We start from the raw sequence: 25913 nt of genomic DNA, 5'->3' as shown, positions 1-25913 counted from the left end.
TCAGGAAAGGCCCGAGGATCGGGAGAAGGGCACAGAGAGATCACTCACCGGTCACTGGAATAAGAGACACGACTGGGGGGAATAAATTGAATTTATTGTCAAACAAATCAGAGCAAGAGAATGAGAGGTAAACCTGCAGGGCTTTAAGCCTAGGAACGAGGACTTTTTCCTCGGCAGCTCGCAGCTGTACGAGGGGGATAAAGGATCCCCCGAGCAGCGGCTCTGCCCCCCCTCAATGGGGATGTGTCCAGACCCGCCGGTCCATGCCGGGCTTCTTTTTCAATTTCTTAATGAATTAAGGGAAAACTCCCTTTAGTCACCATTTCAAAGCCTTGAATCAAGGGGAAAACGGAGCTTCCCTCTCAATTTAGACCCGTAATTGATGCATAAGGAGGGTCTCCCCTAAATATAAACCCAAAGAAAAAGTGAATCAAGGGGGACTTTTGCTCAAATTAGCCTCCTAAAATGAGGGAAAATGCAGCGTCCTCTTCACTTTCCCTCAAGAAACACCATTTTGGGGGCTTTTGGACACGTTTTTCCTCTATGAAGGTCCCTTCAAATGAGGATCCCCCTCGATGGAACTCTTATAATGGCACATAAAGGGCTTCCCTTTAAAACCAGGGACGGTGGTGTTTTGCCCTCAGTTTTAACCTTAAGATTATGAAAATGGGGCGGTTTCCCTCAATTCAAATCCATCAAACAGCACCATAAAGGCTTTCTTCTTCCAATTAGACAGGAAAATTAATGCAAAACAGTGATTCCCAGCCAACTGAGATACAAAATCATGAAAACGTTGTGTCAATTGAGACCCTCCAAACAGTAGATGAAGTGGGATCCTCCTAAGTTCAAGCACAATTAAAGAAATGGAGTGTTTTCCCCTCAATTAAAATCCTTTTTCTTCTCGTAACCCCCCCCGCCCCCCTTTTTTTTGGGGGGGGGGGGCGAGGCACTGGGAGCACTTCCTCCTCCTCACTGGTCGCACTTGGGGCTGCTGCACGTTGGAGAGTGGTGGGAAGTTTCCTCCCAGTTCCCTCCCAGCGTTCCCAGTATCTCTTCCAGTGCTCCCACTGGCAAAACACTGGGGGGCACTGCATGGTCTGATGATGGAGGGGTGCATTGTCGAGGATCACAGAGGGGCCCGGGGGGTCCCAGGCATCCCTGGGGGGGTTCCAGATTCAGCAGTAGGATTTTTCAGACTATGAGTGAGCTATGTGGCCTTTGGAGGTGTCCCTTCCTCTCCTGCTCACAAGAGAGCAGCTCAGAGGTGATTTGGCTCCTGAGCGTTTCAATTTAGGCCCCCAAAGAGAGGAGGAGCTGCTGCCCACATTACACCTTACAGCTCTGCCAAGGGGCATCTAACCCCATGTGTGCTCAGGAGGTGGGGATGCAAACCCCAAATCCCATCTCTGCCTCCCGCTGCAGTCCTTCAAGGGGTTCCTCTAGTCTGGAAAACCAGTTCCATAGCTATAGTAAACCCAGAGTCTCCTGAGTGAGAAACCACGTACTTGTAATTCCTCTGCAATAGCCTCATCCCACCTCCAGCAGCCCCTGGGAAGTTGCAGGCAAGAACACCTAACCTGGTAAGCAACTCCAATTCTTGGCAGATTTCCAGGACAATGCAAAAACATTTCAAAGTATTTTTTCAAAACATCTGCTTATTGTCCTTTAATGCAAAATAGTGATTCCATACCAGTCCTAAGAAGAGCAGGCCCAGAGAAGACCTTGCTCTCTACAACTCCCTGACAGGAGGGTGTAGCCAGGTGAGGACTGGCTGCTTCTCCCAGGCAACCAGTAACAGGACAAGAGGAAAGGGCCTCAAGCCGCACCAGGGTTGGGCATCAAGAGGACTTTCTTCCTGGAAAGGGTGGTCAGGCCTTGGCAGGGGCTGCCCAGGGAGGTTTGGAGTCCCCCCGTTCCTGGAGGTGTCCGAGGAACACCTGGACATGGCACTCAGTGCTCTGGGCTGGGTGACAAGGTAGGGATTGGGCACACGTTGGACTCGATGACCTTAGAGGGCTTTTCCAACCTCAGTGGTTCTGTGATTCTCATGATTCCAAATTCATTTGCAAAAGTTCTCACACCTCTAGTCACACCTTAGCAGGTGTGTAGGCCCAAGCTCATACATTTGAGAGATTTACTGCCTCCAGTGGGATCTACACCGCAATTTCAGGAAGAGGCAGGACTTGAGCCGTTACGAGAGAAAACTTTGCAAAAGCATTCCCTGGAGAGACATCCTGAAGGAAGGTGTCTCCCCCTCTTCTGACCATAGAGGGAGCTGAGTCTCCAGCGTTAATTCTAAAACTTTCGAGCTCCAAGTCTGACTCCCAGAAATTTTATTGGCCCCGCTTCCCAGCACAATACTCAGGCCTCACATGTCGAGGAAAAAAGCAGTGCAGATTAAACAATTAATGCTTCTGGGTACTGTTCTCCCTCTAAACTACACACAATCCCAAAGGAACAAAACCCTTAAAGAAGATGGATTGCTCTCACTAGCACAAGAAGGAGAAATCTGACAGGGATCTACTTCATCATTCTGCCAAGGCTTTGTCAAACACCTCAGCTCCTGCACTTCAGGGAATAAGAAGTGGCTTATAAGAAGTGACTTTTATGTCAGTGAGCATGTTATTATGGATTAATCTCGCACTGGAGAACAGTCTTCATACCCTACTGCATCACCCAAAGAGTCTGGAGGCTGCGGCCTAGTGAGCTCCTGAGTTGTATCTTCCTTGTCAATCTTATCAGCCCCTTGTTTGATTGTAAAAACGTAAACAAAATGCAGCAAGCATTGGCCCAACGGCTCAGGACTTGCATATCTCTTCCAAAGAGAGGGAGAAAAAAGAGTGTTTCTCCCAAATCACAGAGTTTAAAAGTTCATGTTATCTACATATATTTTTAAAAGAAAAAGAGGAACAGTAAAATATCAGGTAATATGCCAGTGGTGCTCCACTCTATTTCTGTTCTCTTCTTCCACTTGTAGCATCTCTAAGAATACTTTAAAACCAGCCAACCAACCAAAACAACAAAAAAACGACGTTGAAATGAAGCTGAACAAGAAGCAACCGGGCTGCTGGCTTGTGGGCACTCCACTGCCTGAGTTCCAGTAAGGGAGTTTATCCTCTCCGCAGTTTTGAGCCAGATCCCAAAGTACTGAGCATCAGCTTCTAGCTTTTTTAAGAATTTAACTGTAAGAAAAGCTGCTGGGGAGGGCCATGCTCCAGGCATATTCATGGGATTTCACCCGTGCAGCTCTCTAAGCTGAACTTGTGTCTGTCTTTTCCTCTACCTTGCTGGGCTTGGCTCATGCGTTTCTTGAGGGGAAGGCCCTGCACTGATCAAAGCATGTACTGACCTCAGATAAACAGCTTCTGTCAGTGTAGATCTATCCTAAATGGACCATTTCCCAAAGTAATTCAAGTACCTGAATTTCACTTACTCAAAACTGCTTTTAAAGAAACCTGGTTTAACACATTCCGTTTCTAAGCAACTACTGGGCAGCGCTCCTTCACTCCCTGTCAGTGTTATTCTCTGACCCTTGGAGAAAGGCTTTAAAGCAACAAAGGGCTTCTTAAGCACCAGTAACTTACTCAGTCAAGAATTCAAATCAATAGCAAGGGCAGAGCCTGACTTCAAAACCTATTTTAAAACAGAATTTAAAAGCAGTTGCATTGCCAATTGACAAGATTAGAAAGGTTTCCTTAGCAGTTGTGATTACAAAGGAATGAACTGTGCAGGGAGAGGACCGAGCATGGAGCAGGTGGGGGGTAGGGGGGAAGAAGGGGGAAACCTTCCTTTGCACTGTGGGTTTTTAACCATCATGGTCATATCTCAACCAGTCTAATCTCAAAAAAGGAAAAGCTTCCTGGACATTTTTCATTTCAGCAAGAGCCTAAGGAAGCCCTCAGCAGCAGGAGATTGGAATAACTGCAATCCCTTGAGCAAAGGGAGCAGGGCGTGCTCCTCAAAGCCAGACCTTCATCCACAGCACCCAGAAGGTAGCAAAACAAGGCTACAACAAAGCCTTAAGTGGGGAATGGGTTATCAAGGGTTTTATAAGGAAAGGTCTGAAAAACAGGACCTGGACGGTGAGAGAGGAAAGAAATAGCAAGATAGCTGAGGCCTCTTGGAAAAAAAAAAGGGGGGAAAGGTCGGGATTAAATTCTAACTCAGCTGGAGCTGATCTTAAATGTAATAGGGGGAAATTGCAGCAAGAGGAGACTTCTTTATAGCAGCCAAGTACTGGGATAAATTCACTATAGAAACAGAGAAATCTACATCAGCAGCAGCTCTCTGCAAAGAGGTCAGGCATCCATTCCTCATGGCAAAGCAGGGCATAGGGAATTGTGCCAGACAACCTCCTCCCCAGGTTGATCCCAGCCCTAATTTCAAAAAATTGCACAAAAATGCAATTGTGCATTAACACAGCAAAGTCTTCTTTCCAGCTTATCAGGCTTTGAGATGCCTTAGATTGAGATGCAAACCCAGCTCCTACCACTGTGCTGTGCTCGGACTCTCCCCCCCTTTCCCCAACCCCATCTCCTGAGCAACCAACAGCTCGCAAGGAGCCGGCACTCCTGGAATTTCACACTCGGCATCTCTTCCAAGCTCAACAGGTGAACAAACAGGTACTCCAACACCTCCTTCCTTTGTACTTCGGGCAGCACAGACCCACTGGGAGAAACTGGAATCCAAGGGCAGATGTAAACATGGGACTCCTGCTTGCCACTGTCTCCACCCGTTCTCCAGCTCAGCCCTGGGCTGGGAAACAAAAGACAAGAAACATTTAAAAAACATCCTTGAGGTGTCTTGAGAATGCCCAGGCCTGGAAGAAAGACCTTCCCATCGCTCTCTTGGCCTTTTCCCACTCTGAGGAACTGTGCAAATGCACAGCCACACCCAAGCTGAACAGCCTGGGATGTTTTCCGCACACCAAACGCCACGTCCCAAGCACCAGGAGCCTGAAGATGCCCTGGATTGCAATTCACAGCATCAGTGAACCCTGCACAGGACAGCCAAGTCTGACAGGAAAAACCTCACTGCTCCAGGCTACTTGGCTCCTCCCAAATCCAGGCCAGCACTCCAACAGGCTCTAAGAACAAAACAAGAAAGAAGGGAAATGATGCTTTTTGTTTCAGTTGAGCTGCACATTTATCTTTTCCCTTTTTGCATTTCCAGGATGCAGGAAGTGAGAAGGAACTTGAGGAGATGTGCTCGGTCCGAGAAAAATAATTTTGAAAAAACTGTGCCTGCCTGGGCAGCTGCAGTTATTGCACAGGCATTCAGGGCTGACAGTTCCCTGCGGGGAGAGCTCAGCACATGTCCACAGAGGCAATCCCAGCATCTGAAAGAAAGAAAGAAGCAGCAAAAGGTGATTGCTTCTCTTTCCAAGTTATTTCAAGTGCTCACACCCAAACCAACCTTTGCTCTTGATGTGAATTATGCTTTCTGGGGGAAATCAGCTGATTTCCAAAGTTCCCTTCCTGCCCCGTGCCTGATGTGCACAGGAGAAAACCCCTTCCCTGAAGGGACTGTGCTCCCTCTAATCCTATTTGCCCAGTCTGTTCCATGGGGATATTGCCAGCCTGGGGCAGCAGAGGCACCCGCAGCTCTCAGCACTCTCTGCTCCAAGCACAGCTCTGGGCTCCTTTGCAGACTGCCTCTGCCGTGGGGTTTTCTCCAGGAGAAGCCAAGGAATTGCTCATGGAAGGGTGGAGATTAAGTTAGCCCAAAGGGAAGTAGAGAATAAATATCTCATTTTTCCATCAAAATGCTCATGCTCTGCCCTACAGATTATTTCAAGTTTTTCCCACAAGCTTTGCCCTACCCATCACCTCATTTTTACCCCAAAAAGTAATTTTCTATATCCTCAAGAATGTCTCAGTGTCTATCCCCAAAATTTTCACTGTGTCTCTGCAAATGACTGCCTCAGTTTACCTCATGATGTTCATTCTCTTCCCTGGGGATTGCTTCAGATTTTCCTTCCGAGCTGTCCCTGTCTGTCCACTTCTGATTTCTTCTTTTTTACAAGAAAGTATTCATTCACTACCTCTGGAGATTATCTCCAGTTTTACCCCCCAAACTTTCCCTAACATTCACTCTTCATTGCCTGATTTTTACCTCAGTATGTTCATTCTCTCCCCTAGAGATAACCTCCGATTTTACCCCCAGTATTTTCCCTACCTGCCCGCTAACTATTTACTCTTTTTGACCTATAAATATTCTCTTTCTGCCCTGGAGATTTCATCAAGTTTTACTATGAAATATTTCACTATCTTTCCAGTACTGTCTCACTTTACCTCACGATGTACGCTCTCCCTGCCACACATCCCCCCAGATTTCACCTCCAAAATTATTGCTACTTGTCCACTACTTATTACCTGATTTTCACCTCCGTATGTCTATTCTCTGCCCAACAGGTCATTTTAATTTCTACGCCCAAAACTTTTCCAACCTGTCACCTAGTGACTGCCTCAGTTTAGCTCAAAAATGTTGTCTCCCCTAGACATTAACCTCAGACTTTACCCCCAAATTTTTTCCCTGTCTACAAGTTACTACCTCCCTTTAACTTCAGTATGTTCATTCTCTGCACTACAGACTCAAATTTACTCTCAAAATCTCCCTGCCTCTCCAACACTGATGACTTCCTTTTTACCTCAAAACACTTATTTATTTTCTACCATGGAGGTTACATCAAGTTTCACCCCCAGAACTTACTAATACTCCCACAACTGATTCACTCAGTTTACCTCAAAAAGTGTTCATTCCCTCACCTAGAGATGACCTTGTATTTTACCCCCAGAAGTTTCCCTACCTGTGCACAACTGATTGCTATAGTTTACTTCAAAATCTTCATGCTCTCCACTACAGGTCACCTCAAGTTTACTTCAAACATTTTCCATACCTATCCATTACTGATTATCTCAATTTTTACCTCAAATAAGTCATTCTCTACCTACAGACACTGGATAGTAAATCATACAAAGATCTAAAAGTCTGCACAAGAAACAGCAGAAGGTTTTCCATGAATAACACAAGTTCCTTTTTTCCTCTCCTCCACCTAGGACTGCTACCAAGAGACAAGAGAGTTGTTATCAACACTCGAACCTCCCAAGCGTTGTTACTGCTCAGAGAGCTGCGCCGGCACTGAGCTACTCCCATGCGCCTGCAGGGCTTTGGGGAGGGGCAAGACCGTCCCACTCCTGCCTGGAGAAATTTCAACGCCCTAAAAAGTCATTTCCCTTCTCTCGCTCTGACCCAGGGCCAAAGCAGCTGTGTAGAACAACATGGACTATTCATGGAAAGGATGAGTCAGTTGTGGGAAAAACACTAGAGAAAGACTATCACCCCAAATTTCAGGGTGAAAACACACTGCTTGTTAACAGGAGCACACAAACTCAGTTAAACCAGAGAGGAAACTGCACACCAGGAAAAGAGCTGAAAGATATGCTCTGCCTTGGTTGATAATTCCAAAGGAAATTCCCCACCGATCATAGGCAATTACCTATAATTTTACCTCCATTATCACTGGATTTCTGACTTGGGTTTCTGTGGAAGTGTTTCACAGATGCCTTGAGGGGTCAGGGGCTTGGTTGGATTCTTTGTGGTTAGTCCTGACAGGCCCAAGCCAAACCCACCCACCTACATCAACGCTCCACCCCAAATTTGCATGAAATACTGATAACAATTTATAAATACTCCCCTTCCCTGTCCTTCCTTACACATCCATAGAGCAAATGTACTCTATCCATTGTTCCCAAGAGCACCTCTCCAGCCCAAATCCCAGTTTTCACAAACACAAACCAAATAGACCTAAGACAATTATTCCATCAGTGCCTGCAATTCTGAGCTCCCTGTTCCCTGCCACTCACACAGCAATCTCACCTCAGCCCAGAGACTCCCTGTCCCCAAAGGGAAACACAACCTGATGGGGCACAGCTCTGGCACCACATTTCCCCTTGTTCCTGGAAAGCCCCAGGTAAATCCAGTCCCTCAGACCTTGCATCCCTGAACACCAGGAGAGCTGGAGTTTTACCCAGATCCCAGTGCCCTGCACAGCTGCACTGACACGAGCACAGGCTGATCGCTCTGCCCAGCACCATCCCTCATTTTCCTCCCATTGCTCCCCAAGCGTCCCCAAACCACCCCGTGTCTGTGCCGGGGCCAGTGCCTGCCCCGAGCCCAACCAGAGGCTGTCACCCAGCCCTGCACCAGCTCCCACCCCTGGGAGAGCTGGGAATGCACTGAGAGCTCAGCTCCCTGGGCTCCCCAACACCCAAACCAGTCCTCAGACACACAAATAATGCCCAACCTGCCCCTCCGGGCACAGCCAAACACCACAACTCCATCATCCCCAAGGAACTCTGGCAGTTACCTCTTCACCTCTGCCCTTTTCCAAAAGACACAAGTAGGACTGGGCTGTCAGAAATGGTATTCCCTAGGCAGTTCATCCCAGCAGAGAGGAGAAGAGGAACCCTGTGTCCCTCTGACTAACCCCACAGCATGGGCAGGACCGGCTGGGCTTTTTGTATTCAAAATTTTAAAATGAACTGAAGAACCTGAAAGGCAAAAAACACCACACACATAAGGTTAGAGCCAGTCAACACACACACAGACAGACACACTCTCAGACACCCCTTCTTCAGCTTACACTCTGACTGCAGCCCTTACTAGAAACACCCCTCCCAAAGAAGATGTTAAAGCATCTTCCGTCTGCTTCTCCTTGATGTGGAACAGTAGACCCTGGGAAAATTGGTAACATCAGTGACCATAGGGATCAAAATCTGCCTCGGGGACCTGCAAGACAGCATGAGGCAGTCTACAAGTAGCTGACAGCTAGGAGTTATCCCCACACCAGGCCCATAAGCTTTCTACCCAAAAGCCCACAGACAAGAGAGGAGAGTTTTAAAACTGTTCAAATGAGCCACGACTGAATGTGCCAGGGCAGGGCAGCTCCAAGCATAAGTGGCACATGGACACACAGTGCATCAAATATAAGCAAAGATGACACGAAGACTTGAGAGAACGCTTCAGAAGATAAATTCTTGAGACCAGGATGCTTTGAGACGACGGAAGCTATGGAACTACTGCAGTGAGGAGGGTCTAGTACACTGCATATAGAAGTCCAAGGGAATGGCACATGAAAAAAGATACTACCAAAACTGAGAAGGAAGACGGATAGGAACATCTTGTGTACTTCTGGTCTCAAAAAGCAAAACCATAAAGATGCCAGAATAAGCCCAATCCAGAAAAGTATGCAAGTACTCCCGCTGCCGATATGGCCCAGAACGATGCCTGTAAAGAACTGAGACATCACAAAGCCCTGTGACACTGAAGACAACGGACACAAACCACATCACATAGACACAAATTGAAACTGCCCAGCAGTTTCACCTGATGGGCCCAAGATTCCTAGTGCAAGATGAGCCAGAGGCCCACGATGCCGAAGGAAAGAAGGCTCTACGGCAGTAGTATGTGACAGTGAAATGTAAACTCCCTATGAGAAGTTAGTGCCAAAGCTGGTAAGAGGATGCTCAAGAAGTGCAGCAGGCCTAGAGAAGGAGGCAACGACTGCCAGGTGATACAAAGGGTTCCCTAGAGAAGGATTCTGCCGCCAAAGGCTGAAGTGACATCACAAAGCATGACCGACCGACAAATGGCCAAGATGCAAGATGCCCACGTGTTATGCTCAAGAGTGTGGCTACACTGAAGAGTAGGCAAAATTTAGACCATGGCAATCATGCCAGACCCGAAGGCAGGCTCCTCGGGTGAAAAGACGGACAATGACACCAAGACTCAAAATCCAGTGATGCGAAGCTCACGAGAACATGGAGATGGGTTGGAACTGCCCGGCCCGGCAAAGGCTCGAGTGATGCTGAAGAAAAACTCCCTTAACCTCCAAGGGGCCCGGCCCAATACAGCCCTCTCCTCTCAGCTAACTTCAAATTGCCTCCTGTGATTCCAAAGGTGTTTGCCTTCTCCCAACCAACAGTCCCCACACTTAGCTCTCTGAAGACCAGCAGACGAAATCCATCCTCGACAGAAAACATTGCTTCAGCACCGTGGACGTCAATACATGGCCCACAGTCCACTTCGGCGGCTGCAAAAGACAGAACAATGACAAAATTCAGACTGTGATGACACGTCCCAGAAGTGACCCCTTGCACAACGCCCCTCTCCCTCATAACTGCCGAGGCTCATCGCTTACCGGCCGTTTCCAAACTTAGGCTCTGCACCTACTTGTGGTACCTAAGACAACAAAACAAACTGTGACTATCGCCCTCCAGAAGAATAACACGCGGGCTCCCTCTGCACCGCTGGCCCAGGCTCACCTCAAATCTTCATCCGACTCCGGAGGTGGCCCGGACGATGCCTGCAAAGCAAAAAGGGACACGCTTCGCATGCTGCCACATACCTCTCACCTATCAGTCGCCCCACCTAAATGCCAACTCACCTGCTCGCCTCTGTCCCTTGGCATGCCTAGGGCAGCAGCAGCAGCACCTGCAGAGAAGCAAAGCAGAAAAACATGCTGAGAGACTGAAACCACAGCCTCCCCGCTCCAACTGAAGTACACCACACCCATACCTTAAGCTTGCACGCACCTGGCCTCCAGCATCCCCAGGGCCAGGACACCTTCCCAGTGGACCACCTAAAATGCACAAACAAAAACGGATGCTTAGAGCTGCACCAGAAACTGATACCCAAGCAGTAACAACTCATTCTGTCCACCAGTCACCGCTCACCTCGCTCCATCGACCTTGACCACTGCTATTCAGCATTACTTCCTACAAATAAAGATGAAGAACAAAGCTGTAACACGGTCACCATTTACACTTGCCCTGCAAAGACAAACGGTGACTGACCTTCCTGTGGGAACCACCTCACCTGGTATGGGGCACTCTGTCACAGGTTCAATCCCTCTGCAGCTGAAAGAAAGTTACGACAAAAGTCAAAGTACTGCATGAGAACTTACCAGCTCCAGACATCTTGTGTCAATCTAGAAATACCATCTTGAGTCCAACTAATCCCTACATTACAAATGTCAAGTCCCTAGGACTTATCCTATTACACCTACACCCAGACCATGTAGCAGGGCAAAGCAGCCCCGGCCCAAACACACAGACACCTGTGACACAGGAGATGACAAACAAGGGGATGCAACAAGGAGAGGAAACTCTCAGCAAGAAGAATTACCAATGAGATGACCTAGATGAGGCCGATGAGGCTCAAAGAACTCCGGCAGAAAAAGACCCTAACAGAAGGACTTATGCCAAGAACCGCAAAGATGGATGCCCGAGAACCATACGGTTGGAATCCTCCACCTATCCTCGCATTCTCACAAGTCCTAATCTGTTATAATGGATCGTTGTGGTGCACAGCTGTCAATACAGCTCAGAACAAGACTGTAAAAGGTGTCTGACTCGATATTGCTAAAGAGAGATGCGATTCCGATGCATGTCCAAGCTTGCAAGTCAAAGGTTCAAGAGTACCAGCGTCGGGCCAAGGAATGCAAAGGAGACGCTAAGGATGATGCCCAGCATTTCTGATAAGCCCCTCAAAGGGGTAAGGCAGAAGACATGTGACACGATGCCCAAAAGACACAGAACACACAATAGACAAGTGACACAACACGCACCGGGACTGCTCTGCCCTGTACACCTCAGCATTGTGATCAAAAGTGAGACTTTCCCTTTACACGGCCTAAGGGGCCCTCTCGTGGACATCCCCATCTCCAAAGCTAATTCAAAAATCCCTCCCACCAAGTCCTGACCCAGCACACCACTCTCATCCCCCTCCCTGAGGTGTAGCCCTCGACTTAGCTCTCGGATATCCAGGGATGCAAATCCTCATCAGGTGCAAAAGAAGGCCGCCTCGTCCTCTGGGGAGTTCCTGCCCTCAGTGAGCTGTTCTCTCTTAGTCTACTACAAGAAAGAAAACCAAACATCAGTGCCTGAACTCAGCAGCACATCAGCCAAAACCCAACAATTCCACTACTCACCGTCTCCTGAGAACGCCCCGGTCCTCGGCTCATACACCGTGGCCGCACTCCAAGGCTGCCGGCGCAGGGTATACCTGGGTTAAAAGGAGACAAGGTGATGGGGCATTGCTGAAACTTGAGTGGACCCTCGCTCCTCCCTCCCTCCCCGAGTCGCTGCAACTCCTCAACCATTGCCAAAGGCTGCCCAGATGGCACCTTCAAACAGAAAAGGTACAGGCTTCATCGCAGAGTCCTGTAATAGTTCTGGAAGGCTCACAGGGGCAGCTCAAGGGTGATAAACTGGCTCCATCAGCTGGTCCATGAGGGGGTTCAGCCCCTGTAGGCATAATACGAGTGGGCCACCTAAAACACACAAATGGATGCTTAGACAATGCATGCTTTGAGCTGCCCCAGAATTTGGCACCCAAGCAATAACTGGTTGTGTCCACTGGTCACTGCTTACCTCACTCACTTGACCTTGACTGCTGATATCCAGGTTTACTTCCTAAAAATAAGGACAAAGAACAGCCCTGCAACATAACCACCATGAAACACCACCCCTGAAAAGCTGAATGATGACCAACCTTCCCAAGGGAGAAGGGGCAAAACAAAATGGAAAGGCACATACCGATGTAGTGTCCAAAAGTGCTGCATTGCCGAGGCAGGTTCCACCTGAAAGTGCTCGACTGTGACCTCTGTCTGGAAGGGTGTCTCTCATGTTGGAGTAGCAATTTGAATGCTGCAGACCACCTGTAAAACACAAAAAATCAAAGGCTACTTATAGTTTCATCACTAATACAACAACTCCAGTAACATCCAGTTCTGTGCTGGAATCAATACTCATCCAGCTCATGGTCCCCCCGGTGCCAATACCCTGCTGCTTCAAGCACTTCACATCTTCAAAATGAAAGTCCCAACAGTGAGGTAAACGTAGAGCCCAAAGTCAGGCCATAGCTTGGACTTCAGGCACCGACCCACCTCGTTGCTGTGCTCCTCTGGCCTCCTCTGTTCATATCAGGTTTACATCCTATCCATCTGCAAAAGAATTATTTGTCAAAGTTACCCAGACAGACAGGGAAAGCTTAGCCTTTCCCAAGTTCTCATTCCTCAAAGCAAACTGCCTAGGATCCCACAACAGTGGGCCTTAGGACAAACTACTATAAAACTGCAAGACACCACTGCACCACTCCCACATCTCCACTGAACACCACACAGACTGGCCACAGTCACTCTGTCCGAGGCATGGCTCAGGTGGCTAAGCAAAGCAAAAGGTTCCCTCTAAAGTCTCCTTTCTTCTCCACCTACCCCCCCTCAGGACTACTCTACAGGGCAGAGCAATTCCAGGCGAGACACAAACTCAACACATTATACTACAAACAGTAGGACACAAGGATGATAAAAAAAGCTCTCGGCAAGAAGAACGATGGCAAGAAGAAGAGACGACGCCAAAAGAGACAACCGAGGGTGTGGCAATGGTGGATGAAGGAGGCTCTAAGGAGCAGAAGAAAAGACTGTAACAGTGACCTCTTCTAAGAACTGTCAGTCACAGTGATCAAGATGGCTGTGAGAGACAATGCCACATTTAGAATGCTCCCATCTCCTGACAATCTTACAAGCCCCAGGACATTACAGCTCACGGCTGGAAAGGATGGATGGCAGTACAGCCGGGAACAAGGCCTCAAAAGACATCTGACTCAATGCTTCCAAGATGTGATTCCAAGATGCGGCCAAGCCCACTGGTAAAAGAACAAGTGACATTGGCATCCTACCAAGAAGTATGAAAGTTCAAGAACCTAGAGATGATGGCCAATGCTTATGATAAGCCCCTTAAGGATAAAAGGCACAGAGATCTGATCCGAGGGATGCCAGAAACACAAAACACACACGGGACGAGACAACACACACTGGAACTGCTCTGCGCTGCACACCCTACAGTGGCAATCAAAAGTAGGGCTACTCCCTTTAGCTTACCTAACAAGCCCCTTGGAGAGCATCCCTTTCCCCTACACTAATTTTTACATCTCTCCCAGGAATTTCCAACCCACTACCCTGCTATCATCCCATCTCTAGGTCCTGGCCCCCAACTTAGCTTTTAGGTGACCAACAATGTGAATCCACACTGGATGCAAAAGGAGTCCACCTCAGCCCTCTCCAAAGGCACTGTGATCACCAGGTTGGCATCTTAGTCAGCTATGACAAAGAAAACCAAAATCAATGCACCCGTGGAGTGGCATACAAGCCAAATCCCAACAAGTCAGCTACTAACTGGGACCCTGCTCCCACTCCCACTCATACTTACAGTCCTTAGCTTACCTATCAGAAGCCTCCATCTCCAATGTCATCTTGGACCCAGGGTAGCTTCCTCTTGCAGCAAAATGAATCTGCTGAAAAAACTGAAGTATCGTACCTGACACAATCTGGAATTTCAGGAAGTTGCCATGAACCATGCACTTAATGCTATCTTCTTCACAGAGTCTTCAAAGCCTCTATTACTTCAGATACCAAAAGTACCTGCTGAAAAAAAGCTGAGAAAACCCAAAAGACCCCCTTCACAGAAATAAGAAGACACCCTCACCCCAACTAACCCCACAGAGGAAATGGGCCTCTTTTACCCAGGACTGGGGTTAATATACCCCTGGCCAGGCCCGCCTCTCGTTCCCACAATGCCCGGGAAAAGGGAGGAGGCAATTTTACCATCAGGGATAAAAGCACTGGGAGGAGTTGTAGCTGTTTGGCTGCTCTGACTTAAATTCCAGGGGAGTAAGGGGCTCTGTAGGTGCCTTCTTTTTTTACTACAGCCACACCTGCCAAAAGAGTAGATAACAGGTAAGAGAAGAAGCTTCTTGTCTCAGCAGCATAGGCAGGTGAGTTGGGTAATTCCTTGTTAACATGTGTAATTGTTCATTAGTCATTCCTGGGTAGTATGCTGTAGGCAACTAAGTAGGCAAGAGAAGAATAGTAGTAGTATAAATGGTGTAGCTCCTGCTGGGGCTTCTAGTTAGGGCCATAAGTGTCATGAATAAGAACAAGAAAAGTAATGGACTCTTGGGCAGCATTAGGTTATATATGTACTGGGCTCGCTCCCTTGTGAGAGATTTGATGCCAGGGCATGGGTAGAAGTGTGGATTTAAACCCTTAAAATGCTGAAAAAGGGGAGTTTGCTTCAACTGAACCCCTTAAAATGAGGGAATAGGAGATGTTTGCCTTTACTAATGCTATTGTAACTAATGGGTTCTCCATTCTGAATCACCTGAAATACTGCAGCCTTTGGTACTTCTTTACCTCTCTATCCTGCCCTTCAATCCTGTTGCAAACGCGGGGAAAACCCAAAACTCTGGGTTTTTTCCCCCCCTTTCCTTTTCATTTTGCCTCCTCTTTTCCTGCAGGTTTTGGACTATCCAGGCTTGCATGTGGATTAGACACCTTGGAAGCTCAGCTCCAGGTGGGGTTGCAGCAGTGTTGGAAGCACCAGGGATTCCCCCGAGGTTTGGTGTGAGGAGCTGCAGCTTGGGAGGGGCTGGGATTTTGTGCAGTCTCTCACAGACTTAGAAAATAGCAAGAAAATCCTTCCTAGCAGCATTTCTCTATCTACAGAGTCCTGAGAGCAGGTTGGTATGGCCAGTGCTGGGACTCCGAAACAGTGACTAAATCCTGTTTTCAGGGCTTGAGGAAGAGAGCCAGTCCTGTGTGTTTGGGCTCACAAAGAGAAACTGAAGTGCTGCATTTTGCTGGACCTGAATTAAAGCACAAGGGCTGTGTTTTGATGCTCAAAGCGGGCTTTTCGGGCTAGGGCGAGTCTGTGTCTCTGAGCTCCGAGTCCTGCCTTAGGCACAGCCCGAAGCCGGGCTCCCCGGCCTCACGCAGAGCTCGGGAGCAGCGACTCAGCGCCGCGTCCGGGGCTGGCGGCAGAGCCCGGGGCCGCGTCGTGGGGCCCAAGGCGGGCTCCGGGAGGGGCTCAGGGCTGAGCGGAGCCCGGCCCGGCGCGTCGGGCCCGGCTCGGGATCCCGGGGCTGCCCGGGCGCTGGCACAGCCCCGGCTCCCCGCGGAGAGCCGGCCGGAGCAGGAGCGGCAGCGCCGGGCTCGGCCCCAGCGCCCGTCCCGGAGCGGCTCCTCCCGGTCCCGATGCCAGCCCCAATCCCGCCGGGGAAGAGGCGGCGCCGCCCGGGACCCGCAGCGGCCGCCAGCAGGAGCCGGAGCCCCGGTCCCGGGAGCGGCCCCGGTGCGCGGGGCGGGTCCGGCCCGGGAGAGAGGGGCGGGGCCCCGAGCGATGGAGCCGCCCCCGTGCCGGGCAGGGCGGGCCCCGGGGCCGGGCGGGGCCGGGGCTCTGGGGCGGTCCCGGGCCCGGCTCAGGTGCGTGGGGCCGAGGTGTTTGAAGCCCCGGAATTCGCCCCCTGCCGCCATTTGCTCCCTTAGAGCCTGGGGAGGTTGCGGCCGGGCCGGCCTCCCCGGGCGTGGCCCAGGTGAGGCCCCCGCTCCCCCTCTTTCTCCTGCCCTTATACTCCTCCTTCCCTCCCTTCTTGCATGCTCACACCCAGTCCTCCCCGGTGGCCACAGCTCCTGGGGGTCCCTTATGGCTTCACACCCCTCCCTGGGTGTCCCCTCTGTGTCCCCCACGGCTGGTCTGGGCTGACCCCCCTGTCCCGCAGGATCCAGCCCGGGATGCTGCGCGGTGCTGAGCACTGAGGGGCACCATGGGGTGCGCGGCGTGGCCCCCCAGCCGTGGCCCCCCGCGTGGCGCCGGAGCCCCCTCGGTCGGTGCTGAGCGCTCCTTGATGGAATTGCAGTGAATGGAACAGAAGCCCAGCACCCTGGACCCGCTGTTGGAGCCAGAGGACACCCGGTGAGCTCCCACCCCAGCACGGGGACATGCGGCGGACACGTGTGGCACCACGCCTGGCGTGTCCCAGCACATCCCTGTGTGGCCCATACCTGGCTGTGCCCTCTGTGTCCGAATGCCGTGTGTGTCCCCAAGTGTCTCCATGTCCCAGTGCCCACTGTGTCTCTTGCGTCGTCGTGCCCAGTGTGCCTTCATGCATCCCTGCGTGGTCACGTATGTGTCCGTGCCCTGGGTACCCCCTGTGTCCCCATGTGTCCCTGTGTGGTTGTGTATATGTCCATGCCTCGTGTGTCCCTGTGTCCTGGGTGCCCTTTTTGTTCCTGTGCCCATGTCCCCGTCCACCCCATGTGTCCCCACTCATGTTCCGAACCTGGGTGTCCCCATGTCCTGTACATCCCCGTACCCCAGGTGTCCCCCAGCCCCGCTGTACCCCACATGTCCGCAAGTGTCCCTATGTCACGTTCTGGGTATCCCCACACGTGCCCATGTCCTGCGTGTCCCCCTGCCCCCCACATGTCACCGGCTAGGTCCATCCCCTGGTGTCCCTGTGTCCCCACGCCCACATGCCCCCACTCGTGCCCCGCCATGGTGTCCCCCCACTCGTGCCTCTCCCAGCCGCCCCCTCCCCTCACCCTCCACCCCCCCCCGGGACTATTTCGGGCCCCCGGTGGGGGGTGGCGGCCCGGGGTCCCCTTGGGCTGGAGCGGCCCCGGGGGATGCGGGGTCCCCGGGGCTCCCCCCCCGCAGGTGCCGATCCCCGCGGCCCCGGGCCCCCCCCGCGGGGACGGGCGCGCGCGGACCCCCGCCGCCCGCCATTGGCTGAGCCCCGATGACGTCACTTCTCCGCTCAGCCAAAAGGACATTTTGTCTTTGACTGGGAAGGAGCCCCTCCCCCACCCTTTTCCTTCCCCTCCCCCACCCTTTTCCTTCCCCTCCCCCACCCGCCTTCCCTTCCCTTCCCTTCCCTTCCCTTCCCTTCCCTTCCCTTCCCTTCCCTTCCCTTCCCTTCCCTTCCCTTCCCTTCCCTTCCCTTCCCTTCCCTTCCCTTCCCCCGCTCGGTCCCAGCCCCCCCAGGGCGGTGTCGTGTCCCGGAGGGGGGGGTCCCGACAGGGGTGTTCTGGGTGGGGGGGGTCCCCAGGGCCCTCTCCTACCCCCCCCATCCCGCACTCCCGGGCTGGACCCCACCTGTGACATCGCTGCACTGGGACCCCCGGGTGGGGGCTGCCCATTTCCCAGCAGAGAAGGGGGTTCGAGGGGGGTTTTGGGGGAGCTGTTGGAAGTTTGGGGGGGTGCAGCGGGAATCCATGGGCACCCTCTCAGCCTGTCACCCCCCTCCCGTAGGTGGCTGGATGGGAAGCGCAAAAGAAAGAGCAGCCAATGTTTGGTGAAGAGCAGCATGTCAGGTACGGGGACCCACGGCACCCCCCGAACCCCCCCGGGCACCCCATGGCCCTGCTGGGCACCCCCGGGTCCCCCGAGTACCTCATGTGCTCGCCGGGTTCTGCAGGCACTCCGTGTGAGCACTGTAGGGGCCTCGAGTCCTTACCAGGGACCCCTGGATACCCTTCGTGTTCCTTGTGGACATCTTGGGGTCCCCAAGTCTCTTCAGGCAAGTCAGGGTGCCACGGACACCCCATGTCCCTGGCAGGCACCCTGGGGGCCCCAAGTCCTTGCCAGGGTCCCCTGGCCACCCCATGTATGACCTGGGTCCCCCAAAGTCAATGGACATCCCTTGTCCCCCATGGTCACCCCAAGATTCCTGTGTCCATGCAGGTACCCCAGGGTCCCACGGACGCCTCATGTCTCGACCGGGTCCCCTGGAGTCCCACGGACACCCCTTATCCCCTGTGAGCACCCCAGGAACGCCAGGGTCCCGTGGACACCCCATGTCCCTGGCAGACACCCCAAGGTCCCCATGTCCCCCAGGCACCCCAGAGTCCCATGGATACCCCACTCCCATGTCCCTCCCTGCACCCCACATCCCTGCAGGGTCTGCTGGGGTCCCAGTCCCCCACATCCCCCTCGGCGCCTCGTGGGTCGGGGTGCCGCCATTGGGGCGGCAGCGCCCTGGGGTGGGCGATAAGGGGGGCCCTGCGGGCACTGCCCCCCGCCCTGCCCCATTCCCGGCGGGGAGCAGCCGGCGCCGGCGGGACCCGATGGGGGGCCAGGGGGGAACCCAAGCGTCCGGCTCCCGCCCATCCCCTGCACCCGCCCCGCTCCCGGAGGGAGGGAGCACCCAGGGACCCCCGCATCCGGCACCTGCAGAGCGCCAGAGTGGGCTCGAGGGGTGCCCACGCCTGGGTTTGTGGGATCCCGGGTGGGTGCGGCGGTCCTGGGGTGCTGGGGACACTCCCCTGAGTTACAGGTGCTCCATGCAGGGGGGACCCAGGCATCCGGTCCCTTTCCCATCCCTCTCACCCTTCGGGGATCCCCAATTCCAGCCCCCCCAAAACACAAGGGTGGGCTCCCGGGAGGGACATGAGGGGCCCAGGGTGCTGGGGACCGCCCCATGCATCATGGGCAATCTGTGCCTCAGTTTCCCTGAGCAGTCGGTGGTGGGGAGGCTGGGGGGACTCTGGTGGGGGGCTGGTTCCTGGCCTGCCAGGCGGGGGGACCACGGACAATGACAGGGACAGTGGGTCTCTGTGTGCCAGGGGGACAGGGACCCCCCCCGCTGCCGGTTCCCGGCCAGATAATGGGATAATGGGGGCTTTATTGGCGTGGGGGGCTCAGGCACCCCCCCCCACACCCCCAGTGTTAACCCTTCCCGTGCCAGGGCAGGGGTAGTGGTGGGGCAGACAGTGGGTGCAGACAGAGGGGAAACTGAGGCACAGGGAGGGGAGGGCTTACTGGGGGTCCCTGGCATGGGGTGTGTGGGGTGTCCCTGATGTGAGGCATGCAAGGGGGTCCCTGACTCAGGATTCCTGGAGGATCCCTGATGTGGGGTGTGTGGGAAGGTCCCTGCTACAGGGTGTTCCAGGGGTCCTTGACTTGGGGTGCCCTGAGGGTCCCTGTCATGGGAATCCCTGTCATGGAGCACCCCATGAGTCCCCGCTGCGGGGGTCCCTGCTCTGGGGTGCCCTGGGGGTCCCTGACCTGGGGGTCCCCGCAGGGTACATCCCTAGTTACCTGGACAAAGATGAACAGTGCGTGGTGTGCGGGGACAAGGCCGCCAGCTACCACTACCGCTGCATCGCCTGTGAGGGCTGCAAGGTGACTTGGGGCAGGGGGCTAGGGGGGCTCAGCAGTGCTCACTGGGTCACTCCCCCATGCCCTCCCCAGGGATTTTTCCGTCGGACCATCCAGAAGAACCTGCACCCCACCTACTCCTGTGTCATCGACAAGATCACCCGCAACCAGTGCCAGCTCTGCTGCTTCAAGAAGTGCATCTCCGTGGGCATGGCCATGGACTGTGAGTTGGGGGGCGAGGGGGGGCTCGGCTGGGGGGCAGGTTGGGGTCCCGACACCCTGGGGCACATTGGGGTACCCGGAGTAGCTGCAGGACTGGGCTGGTATGTGATGCAGCAGTGGGGTAGAATGCATGAATGGGGGGTCCTAGCTGACTGGGGGGCATCCCAGATGATAGTGGGGGGCTTTTGGGAGGTGGGTTGGGGTCCTGGTGCTATGGGGCAATTTGGGATGCCCAGAGCAGCCACAGGAGGAGGCTGGGGGGGGTCACCATGGGGTGCTATGCTGCAGCTGTGGGATGCATGGATGGGGGGTCCTGGCTGATGTGGGGGGATCCTGGCTGATGCTGGGGGTCCGGCAGTGGTGCTGGATGACTCGAAGCAGGTAGCCAAGTGGAAGCTGATCGAGGAGAACCGGGAGTGGCAGCAGAAGGAGGAGATGATCAAGTCCCTGCAGCATCGCCCCAGCGCCGAGGAGTGGGAGCTGATCCGCCTTGTGACAGAAGCCCACCGCAGCACCAATGCCCAGGGCAGCCACTGGAAGCAGAAGCGGAAATTCCTGGTGAGGGGATGCAGTGGAGGGACTCTGTCACCATCTCGGTCCCCCACCCTGGCCCCCAGCCCTAGCCAGGATCTGCTGAGCACTCACACACTCAGCACACACATGGTGGCAGTGCCAGGGTTTGGGATGTCACCGGTGTCCTTGGGCAGTCGAGGGGGGTTGGGACATTGCCCAGTGTCCTTGAGCTGGTCACCCCTAAAGGGTTCAGGGGTGAGCAGTGACCGAAGGGGACAGCTGTGCCCGCGGGTGGCCCCGGCCCTGCCATTGGCCCTGTCACTGGCCCTGTCACGCAGCTTCCTCTTCTGGCTGCTGCACTGGCCCTGCCACGAGTGTTCCCCGGTGACATGGAGGCCCCAGAGGGGGGGCAGGGTCACATCACACCCCCCGGGGTGTCTCAGGGAGGGGGGACAGGGTCACACTGCACCCCCTGCCACTGTCCACCGTGGGGGTCCCAGAGTGGGACACGGTCACACTGCACCCCCAAACCCCACTGTCCATTACGGGGGACACAGTCACACCACACCCCCCCAATGACCCATCTGCTGTGGGGGTCCCAGGGGTGACACGGCCACACCACGTTCCCCAATGCCACCGTGGCAAGTCCCTCTCTGCCTTCAACCTGGATGACACCGAGGTGGCCCTGCTCCAGGCTGTGCTGCTCATGTCCTCAGGTGTGCGTGCACACCAGTAGTGGGGGAATGGGGTGGGTACCCCATGCCAGAGGAATCAGGGTTGGGTGTTGGGTGGGCACCCCAATGCCCAGAGTTCTCACTGTCCTGGGGAGGTGTTGGGTGGGCGCCCTGATGCCAGAGATCCCCAGCAGCTTCAGGGGGAATTGGGAGGGCACCCCATGCCCAGAGGCTGTGCACGGGGATTGTTGTGTTGGCACCCCCTTGCCCACAACCCCCAGCACGTGGAAGTGCACTGGGTGTGCACCCTAATGCCCAGAGTCCTGACTGTCTTGGGGGTGTGTTGGGTGGGCACCCTGATGCCAGAGCCTCACAACATCTTCAGGGTGTGTTGGGTGGGAAACCGTGCCCCCCCTGGATTTTGGGGGGGTTTGGAGTGGGCACCCCAATTCCCAGAGCTTCAGGCAGCTGTGCCAGGCTGGGAGGGGTCCCAGGAGCATGAGGTGGGCACCCCAATCCCTGGTACCCAGGAGCACAGGTCCCCTTGGTGCCCTGGGGCCCCCTGCCAGGCTGACGTGGGTCTGTGGGGTGGGCACCCCAACACCCAGGGGGTGCATGGGACACTCAGCCCTGTGGGAGGGAGAATCCCTGCAGGTATGGGATTGGGAGAGGGACTCTTCCATGGGCAATGAGTGCCAGGACAAGGAGAGGTTTAAACTGAAAAGGGGAGATTGTGATGGGGTATTGGGAAGAAATTCCTCCCTGTGAGGGTGCTGAGGCCCTGGCACAGGCTGCCCAGAGAAGCTGTGGCTGCTCCATCCCTGGAAGTGTCCAAGGCCAGGTTGGACAGGGCTTGGAGCACCCTGGAATAGTGGAAGGTGTCCCCGCCATGGCAGGGGGGTGCAACTGAGTGAGCTTTAAGGTCCCTTCCCACCCAAACCATTCCATGATTCCACAATCCCCTGATGATTCCCTGATTCCCGCAGACCTGACGGGGCTGATCTGTGTCGAGAAGATTGAGAAGTGCCAGGAGATGTATCTGCTGGCCTTTGAGCACTACATCAACTACCGCAAACACAACATTCCCTGCTTCTGGCCCAAGCTGCTGATGAAGGTGATGGATCTGCGGGGGGGTAGGAAAGCAGAGACCCCCCCAGTTTCTTTCTCTCTCCCCCACACTCTCCCTTTCTCTCCCAGCCTCCCTCCTACCCTCTCCCCAGTGCCTCCCACCCTCTCTCCCAGCTCCCCTGTGCATCCCCGATCCCCCCAGCCCTCCTTTCTCCCTGCTCCCCAACCCGACTCCCCTCTCTTCCCCCTCTCCCCCTCATCTGTCCATCATCCTTTCCCCCCCTCGTTCTCCCCTGTTATCCATAGGAAGGAAAGCCCGGTGCCCCAGTGTGTCAGGTGCAGAGGATGAGCTGTCCAGGCGCCGGGGGCGGGCGGGGCTCTCCCGGCGCGGGGCCGCCCCCGGGCACCGAGTGCCGCCGGTGCCGTGGGTCGCGTGGCTTCTCCGGTCCCCTCGCACCGTGGAACGGCGCCAGCCCGGAGCGAGTCCCGGTAATGGGCGCTGGGGAACACGTGTGGCTTGAATGGAAAAAAACCCAACCCCGACCTCCCAGGCTTTTTGCCTCGGGGCTTTGTTGCTATTGCCTGAGCCACGCCTTTAAATACCGACGAGGGCGCCTGCTGGAAGCGGTGTTCCGTGGTTTTTGTACTCTCTATTTGTGGTGTTCATTTTTATCTGGATGCACAGTTGGGCTTTTTGGGCAGAAGGTGCCCCTCAAACCACAAGGCTCGTTTCAACCTTGTATTCTATTGTTTGGACGATCCAGGGTGGGTGAGGACTTTGTCTTGTTACCGTACTAGGGAATGGAATGCAGGAGGTTCTTACAATTTTGGTATTGAAGTTGGAGTGTTGAAGGATATCGGTCTGATGGTAGTCTTAACCTATGAGCTACAGGCATTTGTAAAAAAACTTCAGCCTTTCCTTCCAGCAGCCCTATACATCTAAAAGCACGTGCATTTCTTAACAAGTCTCTGTGTCATAGTGACTTTAAAAATTAAAACACGTGTGTTCTGCCTTACCTAGGACTGGGGCTTTTTTCTACAAGTTCAGTTTGAGCAGATGTTCTTGTCTGTGCTTTTAACGTGAATGGCCTTGATTTTGCAGCAAAGTCAGTGAGATGGCACCTGAATGCAAGGGTTTGGGTTTGTGAAGCTTTGCAGAATGATGGCCTATATTTATATTTCTTTCAGAAACTCTCCGTATGCTGCACACAAACCTAATTTAGAGAGTTTTACTGAGACAGCAGATTCAAGCCCTCATTGTTAGGGGACGTCTGTAATGCCATTGTCTGCTTGACATTAATTCTTCCAGCTGTGCATCTATGTATTGTAATTGCCCTGACTTTTTTGGTCACAGTTTGTTTTCTGCAGTGCCCTCGTGCCTGCGCAGCACTCGCGATGCTGCCGTTGAACCTGGGCTGTGTGACAGATGGGGCTGTCCTGTATCAGAAAATTACGGGAATGTATGTAGACGTCAGATGGAATGCTGGTCTCTCTGCTCACCCTTGGCTCTGTAATTTCGTCATCCAGCCATGGAGGACCTGTGCAGCCATAACTGGCCAAGGTAGTGGGGGAGCACAAGCTGCAGCTCTGCAGGAGATAAGGGACCTCTTGCCCACAGCAGAAACAGCAAGTAAGTGCAATTCTCAGAACTCTTTACTGCGCCCTTAACTGCAGTATTTCCCTGCTCTATAATCTGGCCAAAGTTAGGTAGGTTTTAATAGGGATAGACACATTTCTACCACAAAGGTCACCTCTCTGCCAGATTTCAAAATTTCCCTTCTGAAGCTAGAGATCCTCATATAAAAGGTTGCCTGAATTTATGTAACATGTGCCAAGCAGTCTATTTTTCCTTTAATAATATTCCTGGAAATAGTGGAACTGTTTTGGCTAAAGCAGATGCTGAACTGTTCAGAATGAAATTCTCAGAGCTAAAATCTGGCCAAGTAGAGTAACGTGCCATTTTGTTAACACTGGGGAAGGCTGAGCTCCATGGCAGCAGGGAGGGGAGGTGGCACTGCTGGTCGGCAAACCAAGGAAAGCAACAAGCGCTGCTTTTAGGAAACTGCCAGCTTGAAGCCAGTGAGGAACATCCTTGGGCTCCTGCACTCTGTGTTTTTATGTTCACCTTAAATAATGAACAGAGAAACCCAGAGGCACCAGCGCTACTTCCAGTTACCTTGAACTGCTTAAACACGTAGTTTAAATCACCCAGGCTCCGTTCTCCCCACCTGTATTGCTTCTGGGCTTAAGGCTGGATGTATCTATGGAATCTGTAGTTATGTATTGGAGTTTGGCCTGAAGTAATTTGTGTTGCCGACTTGGTACTCTTTCCCCGCCCTGGAAGTCCATCTGCAGAACCCCTCTGTGCCAGACAAGAGAGTCCCCCATAGATGTTTCACTATACAGTTATATCTTTTGGTCAAAGCCTTACAGGGCTATGATGTGAATGAGGACAAAGCTCTGTTTTTCTTCTTTGCTCTCTGCCCTGTCTTCTTTCTCTGTATTTTAGGACCCAAGTAACAGGGCCATAAAGCTCCTGTTCTGCTTCCTGGTTGTGTCACCGAAACTGCAGGAAAAACAAAAAAGCTTCCAGCAACATTTTTAATGTTAGAGAGTCAAGGCACTACTTTATTCTCTGGCCAGGATGTAGCACAGAAATCATCTCATCCACACATAGCCCGGGTGTGCCGAGAGAATCATTCCATGACACATGACCTTTACTAGAATTTTCAGATCTTTTTTACAGTCAAAACTCATAGAAACGAATTGGGTCAGTGTTCATTGGTCTCAAGTTGTGTAGTTCCTAGTATCTGGTCTCCTATTAGATCTGTGTTTCTTCGCTTCTGATGTTAATTAGATCTTCAGGGGTAGATGTTCTTAGATGGCCGCTGACATCTGTTCTGGTGATGTTCCCTCAATGGCTTTATCTTATTGGGGCTACTCCTAGTCTTTTGAAATGCTAAACCCATCAGGCCTCACCTAGAGAAACAATGCCCTGGAAAGAAGCTTCAGTTCCCTTTCCCTGAGGCAAAGATGAGCAAACCTGGCCGAAGTCATATATAAAAAATTTTTAAACTGGTATGTTTTCCAACAGTTGTATATAATGCTTTATTACATAAATGGGCTGGGAAAAGCTCTGGTACCCCTTACCAAGTTGGCTTTGTCTCAGACAATGCTGTTATTTTGGGGCTAGACATGAAGCTCCTGTCTCTGGAATTGAAAATGAATATAGGAATGACTGAACAAACAAACCTGGTACACTCTTAAAAAATTGTGTGCCCATTGACCTCAGCACCCCAAGCTGGATTCCCATGCTCTTTCCAAATTCTTGCCGTTCAAGTCCTTTCCATGCGCTCACTTGCTACTCAAACTTTTTTTTTGTTTTGTTTTAAATGATACTGGTACCAGAGCACGGGCACAGCACTTCTATGAGCTGCAC

At 53.0% G+C, this 25913-nt stretch overlaps 1 protein-coding gene and 2 long non-coding RNA genes across 4 annotated transcripts; 1 reads left to right on the top strand and 2 right to left on the bottom strand.

Annotated features, from left to right (window-relative positions):
- Window positions 1-1986: 1986 nt before the first annotated feature.
- On the bottom strand, window positions 1987-9775 carry LOC138120415 (uncharacterized). Its single transcript, XR_011155860.1, has 3 exons — window positions 8369-9775; window positions 4928-5338; window positions 1987-4755 (listed from the first exon to the last, which is right to left on the bottom strand). It is a non-coding gene; the product is annotated as an uncharacterized lncRNA (long non-coding RNA).
- Window positions 9776-10733: 958 nt separating this feature from the next.
- LOC138104499 (uncharacterized) lies at window positions 10734-12717 on the bottom strand. The gene is made up of 5 exons (XR_011148089.1): window positions 12600-12717; window positions 12435-12476; window positions 11993-12334; window positions 10879-11912; window positions 10734-10778 (listed from the first exon to the last, which is right to left on the bottom strand). It is a non-coding gene; the product is annotated as an uncharacterized lncRNA (long non-coding RNA).
- A 3536-nt stretch (window positions 12718-16253) lies between these two features.
- On the top strand, window positions 16254-25516 carry LOC138120402 (thyroid hormone receptor alpha-like). 2 transcript variants are annotated; one of them, XR_011155856.1, is made up of 6 exons: window positions 16254-16811; window positions 18150-18211; window positions 19921-20220; window positions 20578-20777; window positions 22393-24104; window positions 24984-25516. XR_011155856.1 is itself a non-coding variant. In XM_069033033.1 (5 exons), exons 1-5 carry the CDS (start codon window positions 16759-16761, stop codon window positions 22396-22398), a joined length of 621 nt encoding a protein of 206 aa, XP_068889134.1. In that variant the 5' UTR covers window positions 16254-16758; the 3' UTR covers window positions 22399-25516. The 2 variants fall into 2 exon arrangements, 1 of the variants encoding a protein (XP_068889134.1); XM_069033033.1 differs by having other exon boundaries at window positions 22393-25516.
- The last annotated feature ends 397 nt before the right edge of the window (window positions 25517-25913 follow it).

This window comes from Aphelocoma coerulescens, chromosome 1A (assembly GCF_041296385.1).
Source record: "Aphelocoma coerulescens isolate FSJ_1873_10779 chromosome 1A, UR_Acoe_1.0, whole genome shotgun sequence".
Classification (NCBI taxonomy): Eukaryota; Metazoa; Chordata; class Aves; order Passeriformes; family Corvidae; genus Aphelocoma; species Aphelocoma coerulescens.
Note: the sequence above shows the minus strand (reverse complement) of the source record. Positions and strands in the feature narration are given on the sequence as shown.